The sequence below is a fragment of the Formica exsecta genome, unplaced genomic scaffold, assembly GCF_003651465.1.
Source record: "Formica exsecta isolate Colony F162 unplaced genomic scaffold, ASM365146v1 scaffold3703, whole genome shotgun sequence".
Lineage (NCBI taxonomy): Eukaryota > Metazoa > Arthropoda > Insecta > Hymenoptera > Formicidae > Formica > Formica exsecta.
In genome coordinates, this window is record NW_021850946.1 from 5,919 (window position 1) to 16,074 (window position 10,156).

General features: G+C 38.1%; 1 protein-coding gene and 1 long non-coding RNA gene across 3 annotated transcripts in view; one reads left to right on the forward strand and one right to left on the reverse strand.

The window, feature by feature from the left end:
• Nucleotides 1–207: 207 nt before the first annotated feature.
• On the reverse strand, nucleotides 208–4,127 carry LOC115239327 (ATP-dependent RNA helicase A-like). 2 transcript variants are annotated; one of them, XM_029813804.1, is made up of 4 exons: nucleotides 3,950–4,127; nucleotides 1,713–2,105; nucleotides 1,164–1,413; nucleotides 208–901 (listed from the first exon to the last, which is right to left on the reverse strand). In XM_029813804.1, the coding sequence occupies exons 1-4, from the start codon at nucleotides 3,959–3,961 to the stop codon at nucleotides 762–764; spliced, it is 795 nt and encodes a 264-aa protein (XP_029669664.1). In that variant the 5' UTR covers nucleotides 3,962–4,127; the 3' UTR covers nucleotides 208–761. The 2 variants fall into 2 exon arrangements, with proteins under 2 accessions (XP_029669664.1, XP_029669663.1); XM_029813803.1 differs by having other exon boundaries at nucleotides 208–904; nucleotides 3,950–4,117.
• Nucleotides 2,065–10,156, forward strand: part of LOC115239329 — a 44,676-nt gene continuing 36,584 nt past the window's right edge. The window contains exon 1 of the long non-coding RNA XR_003884620.1: nucleotides 2,065–2,174. This is a non-coding gene — a long non-coding RNA (uncharacterized LOC115239329). The remainder of the gene's footprint in view (nucleotides 2,175–10,156) is intronic.

Consider the following 10,156-nt stretch of genomic DNA (forward strand, 5'->3'; position numbering starts at 1 on the left):
AAAGAATCGCGCACAAAGTTGGGCTAGAAAGAGTACTTTCAGAATACTATCAGAGATCGTTTCCAACGACCAATCTCTCTCTGCCGGGTGAGAAGACAAAACGTCTTCTCTCCGTGGGCATCTAAAATTGCTGCATGTGTGTTGCAATCTCCCTTTTTAAACCAACTCGATTTTTTTCTGTACTCCAAGTTGCTCGTTTTCGAAATAATATTCGTGCTTAATTTGTAATTTATTTTAGTAATTGTTAAATACAATAAATTTATATAGCGTAATTGACTTGATCATCGGCTCTCCCGTCCCACTCCGCCACCAGGCGTTCGCGCCGCGTACAGTACTTCATTCATGTTTTACTACAAAGCTCGTATATAAATAAGTATATAACATAAGAGTTTGATAATTGCTTAACGGAAAGTACAGAAGCGTATGTTTTACAGTACACAATTATATATCATGTATACAAAAAAAAAAATATACGTATATATATCGTATAATATATATATAAATACATACACACTCATGCATGCGTATGAAGTTATCCTAATTAGTCGTCGTGTAATCGTTAAATACGGGTGAAAGTGATCTGTGGATGCGCAGGTGACTGAGAGGAGGAGGTATATATGTGTGTGTATGTGTTTGTCGTATTGGGGGTGCGGTTATCGTACTCAGAATAGAAAGCCGAAGGGAGGTCCGTGACGGTTGTCTCCGTAAATGCGCGCGTCATACATGTCGTATTTTGGTAAGGTAGTCCGTGTTATGGACGGTTATTTGCGATAAGAACTGCGCGGCGGTAAATATTGATTGCTGCCACTGTCGCCGCCAATGAAACCACCTCCGGATCCGCCGAAACCAACCCCGGGTCCGCCGAAGCCACCCCCGGGTCCGCCAAAGCCGCCGCTTCTACCTGCTAAAAAGTACAATAGACAAAAAGTTATAATAAGAATCTTTTTGATAAATATAAAAAAAAAGCATTTATATACAGGATGAAAAATTGGACATTTCTCTTAGATAAAAATTTTTTTTGAAAAATAAATACTTTTTAAGATTTCATCATTAATGCAATTTTAAATTTCTAAAAGTAATTATTAATTTCATACGATATAATTTTACGCGCGTGGATATTGTGTCCGATATTAACAGCGGTTTTGTGTTAAAAATATACCGACCTCCTTGATAACCGCCGCCATAGCCGCCTCCTGGATATCCTCCACCAGCGCGAGCCTGTCCTTCGTATTGAACCTCCGCGTTATATCCGTTTACATTGTCAGCTGTATATCGAACGATTTGTGTTCTCGAGTCAGGCAATAAAACTCTGTATTCTCCTTGAACTACGTTTCCATCGCTACTCTCGCGTTGAGAATAATCATTGCCGCTCGGAGGATCGACGACTTCGTATTGGAAGCTGTACGGCTGCGGCTATGAAAATAACATGTGACAATAGACTAGCTATCATTGCGTACATAACAAAAAAATATTTTATTTCCGGCATGTACATTGTTCTCTCTATCTGTCTAAATTTTAAACACGTGCGAATAAACAAATCTTGAAACGAATGAATGATATGAGACGACAGTGATAATTTTCTGATAGTAACAATCTCTTTCGGAAAAGATAGAAAGAAAAGAGAGAGATATTATTTTCTTTTAATGTCTCCCATGTGAAATATATATACAGTTCAATTTTCAAACTTTCCGAAAATATTTAAATAATTTTACCCTTTCACTGTCGCGTCCACCGTATCCATATCCTCCAGCACCACGATCCTGATATCCTCCAGCACCACGATCCTGGTATCCGCCGCTGCCGCTGTCGCCGAACTGCGGTTGTCTGTAGGATGATGACGGCTGTCCACCGAAAGCACTCGGTCTGCCAAGAGCATCGCCGCCGCTCCCGGGTGGGCCGTAAGCCTGGCTGGGTCTTGCCCTGCTGATGCCGAAGTCACCGCCGCCGAAACCGGCATCACCTGCGTATCCTCCGCCGCCGCCACCGCCGCCGAATCCGCCACCACCCGGTCGACTGTATTGATATCCTCCGGCGCCTGCACCACCTCCCGGCAGGAGACCAGCCAGAACGTCGCTGCCGATGCAGGACAGCACCAGGACGATCAACTGCAATCAGAGAGAGAGAGTTTCTGTGGCTTTGTGACGAGCGGCGAATTACAATCCAGCATAATGAAGGTAAATAATGAATTATAATGAAGCATCGGTTACATCGGATTAATTCTGATAAGTTTGGATTGATTGATTTTATCGATTGATTTGATAATAAAAACGGATTGATTAAATCGATAATAACGGAATACTTTTCTATGACGAACAAATGATTATACAATTAGCAAAAGTAAAGTATATATCATATTTTCTAGTTATTCGCTAAATATTATAAAATTATTAAAAATGAATATTATTAATTGTATCATTAAAAAAAATGGAAGGCGCGCATCACGCTTTACTTTTGGTTTTAATCTTGAAATTTTTTATTCTTGGGAAAAATGTGTGGGCCGTCTCGATGGATTATCACGAAAGAAATGTCTGACACGCGAGAAATGACGGTGTCCGCTGTGATAATCGTGTGCTGCTGAGGGAAAGTGGGGCACAATCGGACGTCTCTCTGTTAAGTGTAGTTATATGTTCGTCATCACGTATGCAGAGAAGATTCAGACGCTATCGACACGGAATCTCTGGTTCCGATTACGTTATTATATCTCTCTATCTCTCTATCGCGATAGAAAAATCAAGTATTTCATCACATATTATTACCGTTTACACGAACGTGTTAAGAAATGGCTCTTTCTCGAACAGCACGCGTGTCTGAAAGAAGTCGTAAAGACTTCTAAAGAGGCGTTTTACTCTTTTCAGACGTCTCTTAAGACGTCGTTTAACCGTGTTGTTTGGATTGATTCTCAAAGCGATCATCTCTCTCAATATACGTGATAATTTTTTCACCCAATTATTAAATTTTTTTAACATCGGCTTTTACCGCAATGTTTGTGTTGCGGTATACAAGAAGAGATAGAACCGCGTATATATGATCGGAATAAATTGCAACATTTGTCACAAACGTCGCACCTTTCACGATTGCGACGCGTTGTCACCGACTAAAGTATTCATCGCTGGCACAATAGAAGATAATTGCAAATTCTGTTGCATATACACGTTATACAGCGCAAGCGTTATGGAGGACTTTAGATTAGCGATCACTGTTGCAATTTATTACGACTACTTCCATTACGACTACTCATTACGACTACTTCCATCTTTTCCCATTAAGCAAACTTTAAAGCTATCTGTGCAAGATAATTATAATTGCTTGCTTATTCACTTTGTGAAGATATAATCTGTTTACAAAAGAATAATAACTTGTAATAATTTATATTAGTCTCGCTAAGTACTCTTTTTAAATGATCGGTTGCGTATACAAGGCGCTTCTGATCGATCGTATTTTTGTTTACGTTACGTGTATCTTATAAAAGTAGAAAAATTACAATTATTAAATCATTTTATCACGCATTAAAATTTATCAACAAATAATTTTCCGGTTAATATGCTATTCGGGAAATTAAAACTTGTTCAATAGAATAAAATGTCTGGATTGCACGCTTTTTGATCCTTTTCCGAATACCGAAATAATTTAACAAAGAAATCATTATCTTTTCATTTTTCTTAAATTTTAAGTAATATACATATATACAAAGATTGAAAAGAAAAAATGATAAAAGTAAAATAATATAATAGTAATGGAAAATAATACAGAAAAAAATGAATAAAATCTTAATAAATTCAAATAAATTGCTAGCGAACAAGAACAGCACAAGAGATTTCAGAATTCATTATATTAGCAATATTTAAAATTATTGAATTAGTTGCAATGCTCGTTGTCAGACGGCTACATTTTTGCAGCCATAAGGGTTAAAGCGACCCGATGTCGTATACGATACTATCTGATGGCCTACCTGACTATTCATATTGCTGTAGAACCGAAGACGCGAAGCGAACTGAGAAGATGATCCTCCGGGGAGTTTATATACCGCGCAGACCCTTTGTTACAGTTTATCTTTCGTGTTGCATATATATCCATGTATTAACTGGTGTGTATTAGAATGACCGACCGCTCTGTGGGAGGGTGTGGGAGGTGGAGAGGTGCGCATCTTCCCTTCACTCCGTATGATGCATTATGGGAAGAGATAGCCCGTTGATGACGTGAAATGGCTTTAAAATTTTAATTGGAGCTACGCACGTGACTTCGGATTTCTCGATCGGGGCATCCACGGCACGAGAGAACGCTTACGTCCGGGAGCACCGCGTACAAATCAATCGCCGAGATGTACCGAGGTTAAAGAAAAAAAAAAAAAATCTGAACGAATCTCATCTCCTTGGCACGGGAACGAATATTAAAGCTAACAAAATACTATTCCTTGAAAGATTTTTGCTTTGGGTGATTTTGTAGAGTAAATTAATTTTTAGCGATTATATATAAAGAAAAGACATATAAAATATATTTATTTACAATTCTGCTAAAAAACTTGAAAGAATATCAGATGTTTATTAGACGACATTTGATTTTTGACGTTTAGGAGAAGATTTTAATTATTATAGACATTGTACGTATATTGTATGTAATTGAATTTTCATAAAATATGAAAAAAATATATTACTTTAATATCGGAATATATCATGTATCAATTGACTGATATAGATCAGTTGGGCGTGGAAAAAGAGACAGGCTAGTGAAAGGTTTGACATGTCTTAAATTTGCAATTATGATTACTTGAGCGTTGTCTTATGCGCGTACAGAATAAAGATTTCGCAATAGATACTACTTTATGTATCGGAGGGAGGAGGAGATATATATAGAAGGGAAAATTGGTAACATATCCGTAACTAATACTACCAATTCGTCGCGAAATTGAGGTCAAAAAATTTGACATCCTTACATTTCCATAGTAATTGTTTTGTCGACGACGGAATTGCTAGACATTTTGCTACGCAAAACGCGATGGACAAAGATGTATATGTCAGTTTAAATAAAAGATCTCTATAAATTTTCAGAAACATTATACACTCGAATGTATGAAAGGATAATTAATTTTTTTTTGTCAGAAGGTGATAGGATAAAAAAAGGACATTTCCGCGCGATGCGAGTTACTCGAAACTATCGCGAATCATCGTCGGATGATTGGGTAATATCAGCCTCCGTCGGCGTGGACTTATTTTCACATCGTGTAATAAAAAAAGAAAAAGAATCCACGAAGCACGTGGCGGCGAGCGAATTTGCGCGCAAGTAAGAATGCGATTGCACACGTTACGGACGTTCTAGGAAAATTCATCCTGGTGCACCCCTTTCGGCGCGCCCTGGGTTCCCCTCGACGCATTTCCCCGCGAGCTCCGGGAATCTCTATCTAGGATCTAGAGGGATCCCCCTACTTTTCCCCATCGGCCGATCCCGAAGAGACGGCCTTCGAAATAAAAAAAGTAAACTGCCTGGCGCGCGCACGGAGGCAAATGCTGATCTCATCCCCAGGCCGAAGTGTATCGAACCAATTACCGGGTTGTTGTAGTTGCCACGAATGAAAGGTGGATGTGAAGAAATAGGCCTGCGCCGGTAAATCTCTCGGAGAGAGATGGTGGTGGATGAGACGGCGCGCGCGCCAAGTAGTGGGATATAAATCCGATCTAAAATCCGGTATACCGTCCTCGCCGTTTAAGCTCTTCTTCGATCCTCAGACGATATCGGAGCGGCGCGCATAAATCTCTCGACGGCGACGTCTTATGTAAACGTTTAACAAATTTACGAGTAATCCGACGTCACCCGAGCCGCGCGCCGAGTGACGTCTCAATATGTGTTTTCGCGACCATCGTTCAGCGATATCTCACATGCATCTTCCGATTAAATTAAGATTTCAATGATATCGTCGACAAATTTGATCTTGGAATCTATTCTGGAGACACTTTTTTTTCTAAATTAGTAGCTATTATTTTTTAATTATTTAATAGTACATGCACAACATTTAAAGGTCTAGGATTGATATCACGTCAAGTTAAATTTTTAAAAAGTCCAAAAAAAGAAAAGATACTTCTTTTATACCCATACAAATTTGTAGTAGCTCTTTATCAAGGAAAATATTCAAGATGCATATAGGCACGTGATGAATTAGATATTGAAATATTCTAAAAATATAGTCGCGACATGAATAACCACTTGTCTCATAAAAATTACAAGTGCGCTACAAATGGACCATATCAGGAATCGGACGAAACTTGGGATCGATATTTTACGTGTGCGAATATTACCGCGGATATTCATCACTGAAATAACAAATTGGCGATGTCACTTGATATATGATATCATTCAATATCATTTCGACATTACGCGTTGAGTAATCGCTATATTATAGACAGCCGGGAAGCACATTTCTCGACGAGGTGTATTGACTCAGTCAGCTCTTTTATGAGCCTGGTTCAGGGTCTACAATGACCCTATCTCATTCTCGGCGCTTCATTTGTCAGGCACGGTCGTATCGTCGCCGTTGCCGGTGTTATATCGAATCGTGGTGCAACCCTACCGCGTTTGTGAAATCAGCCGTGACGTGCAACAACCACGTCGGTCCATCACATGACCGCGTTATAAAATTTTGCCCGCGATACAGAAGGGGAAAAAATGTATCCCGTACCGGGTTGCGTGTGTTGGCAAAGAGTGCAGATACGGCGGCACGGGGAATAAATATCACGTATCGCGCAACGCAATTTTAGATGCCGGGCTGCAAATAAATCGATGTATATCACGCGCGAAGCGTGCACACACGCGCCGGCTGATTCTTTTTTTCGATGCCGATTTCCTTATATGCGCCCGGTATGCGATTGGCCACGCTGTTACGAGAACTGCTCCGAGAGATACATCATAGCGCGAGAGCGCTACGTCTACGATCGCGAAACGACCCCGCTCGTCGATCATACGCGGCGCACGCGAGATAATCAGGCGTGCCTTCCCGTTCGCGTGTAAACACACGCGTGTGCGAATCAATAAACAGTTCAATGTAATATAATAATTTATATATATATTGCTTTATTAAAATAACATCATCTTCACTGTATCTGATACAGCGATAATATTATATAGCTGTGTGATACGTCTGTTGGAAAAGAGATACGCAGGCTGCTTCAACCTGCTTTCTCAATCATTGATTCTTTCATCTGGATGATTTCGATTTTTATAATCGGTGAAAGTTCATTATATACTATATGAAAGTTTTTAATTTTTTATATTATGTTTGTATGAATAGTTTGATTTCTCTCTCTATTTCTTGTTATTCCATTAGATTATTGTGTGCATTGAAGATAAAATATTCTTGAAGATAACTGTGAATAATAAGATCACTATTATTCATTCTTTAGACCAGAGTTTTCGCATAGATCGTGCAATATGGTTTGCACAATATTTCGCGCGTAACGCCGATCAACAGCGTTACGTGTATGTATCTTCGCGGTTAATTGCTCTCGATGTCTTTGCTCTGCTTTAATGAAGCAAGTAACGCGAGACACACTTCTCTCGTCCGACAACGTAACATCTTCGGTTTCGCCGAGCATCGGTTTGTCGTGGCATTGTCAATTTTGCATAGCGATTTTATATACAACGATATATTTACAAGTTATTACGAGTGCATTTGGCTTTAAAAATTGAGCAAAGAATCGGTGTATAATAAAAAAAAAATTGAACGCCTCTTCGGTATTGACAAGATGGGATATTATCTATAATAAAATCGAATATATTTATTTATTAAGATTTTATCTTAATTGAAAAATTATTATTTTTGTCTTCCTGACGAAAGCAGGTATATTTTTGTTAATTTTTTTTCTTTTGTTTGAACAACATTAGCACTTATGAAAGAGGAGGTTAACATCAGTTAAAATATAATTATGCCGTTTTTTTTTTTCTAATGACGCACTGCTCGCTCGACAACTCACTGTATATGAGAAAGATGATTTCAATGAGCACGCTATCCTACGCGTTGCAGTATGGAACTTAATGGAAGATGATTAACAAATGTTATTACTATCATTAGCATCGTACTTATAAAAATCTTGCGGTACGCTCATTTTTTTGAAGTGCACTTTTCCTTGTATGCAACGCACGCTCTGCCGCAATTATCATATCTGTTATCGACCTTACATATTAGTGATAGTCAAAATACTTTTATATCATACATTTTATTTAAATTTTTATTTTATATGATTATTTATCTATCTTCTTAGTTCTTTAAAGAGTTAATTAATTATTCGATAGAAAGGTAAAATTTTCATAACGACTAAACCAACACGTTTTTAATCACACTCTTTGTATTTTTATAATATGTTAATTAATAATAGATATATTTCTTGAAAGGAAAGATGAATATTTTTTATGATTTAAAAGATTATTATCTACTTTTGTAGACACTTGAAATATAATTCTTTTGAATAGCTATTAAATCCAAATCATTCTGATGTTAAATGGATTATCCAAAAAAAGGATGCATAATTTATTAATTAGCGATATTATTTATTTTATCTGTATTATATATATTTACATGATATACGTGTGTATACATGATTGGTCAACCATCAGCCGCCTAAGTGCTTATACCGCGAACTTCGAGCACCTTTTTCGATGGCCTCGTAATTGCGATGGTGATACCAGGTCATTTCGCGGCCATATTACCATAAAACAAATATACATGCGGCCGACAGTAATTTCGTCGAAATTACAAATCTCATTGGCGTGATAGGCCGAGTATTCGTCGAAAAGAGACACGCCGTTACCTTTTACCTCACGCTTTAACATTATTATTTCGCGCTTTTCTACGTTATGCAAGATTTATTGTACATTAAGAAGAGAATCTCTAGAACGCATTTACATTGCGGTTTAACAATAAGCCGAATTAATAAATTATATTGAATTTATACGATTAAGATAAAATTGCCGATTCGAAAATTGCTTGATTTTTCGAGATTTTTTTCTCTGAGCGATGTTTTTGTCGCGGAAGAAATATATGTTTTTTCGGAATAATGCTAGAGATAAGGCTTAAATTTGACACGCGTCGTAAAGTTAATTCTGACACATCGATCACCACATTAATCAGCTGTTTCGCAAACACTGTCGGATTCCGGCATATGCGTGGGCCATCTCTCCATTCATCACGCTCATGTACCTCAGCCTACTTGTGCGCATTGCTTCGTTAACGACTTTACGCATACAAGTACACTCGAGTAGCAAAGAGAGTTTCTTTAATCTTGTCAAAATCTAAAACACCGTCTAAGACACAAGTTTTACGCAAACGTGATTTTCTCTATTAGCCAAATATATCGGAGAATTCTTTGTCATAAATGTTTCATTTATAGAGAGGTGTTAGCTATAGAAGAGATTCAGATTTGATTCCTTTGCGAATCGCAAAGAGTTGAATCTAGTTTCACAATTCAATTTTTCGATAAACGGCGCGATCGAGGAGATGCTTAATTAATCTCAGCATAATTGCCACTAATTATTACTCGACGCCGAGCGCGGCATCGACAGATAGAATCGCGGTGCAGATAGGTGGCCGCCGTAACTCGTGCGAGTGAAGGCTTGGATGCGCGGTTTGCTCTGTAATCGGGGATAAATGGCGTTACGCAATATTCTATGCGATGCGGAAGGCTCTTCGTATGCTACACGTGCATCAGTAGATACGTGTATATATGTGTATGTGCCGTGTGTGGCTATTCTTCTTGCCTCTTGAGCGCAAAATCCGATCTAGCCCCCAGCTACATCATCTCTCGAAAAGAGAAGATTCCATATGCGAAGTAAGTCAGGGATGAATCGGCGTCTAGACACCTGATGTAAAAGTAAGTGTCAGAGAGTAGTTTAATTGACTCGACGTCTATTTTCGGGTCCACTGGGCTCACATCCGTTTCTAAAGATATGTTTACATAAGGTATCCTAGATCTCTATCGAGTGATTCTCTCTGACAGATTTCGTGACGATCTTTTCTTATCGAGAGCTTCGAGGGAACGATTGGTTTTTGAATAGTAATGCATTAAAAATGAAGATTATTTTTTATGAATTTCATTTAATTGAGATAAATAATAATCTTTTATTAAAAAGAAAGAAAATTTTCTGAAAAATTTCTTAAAAATATATTAAAAATATT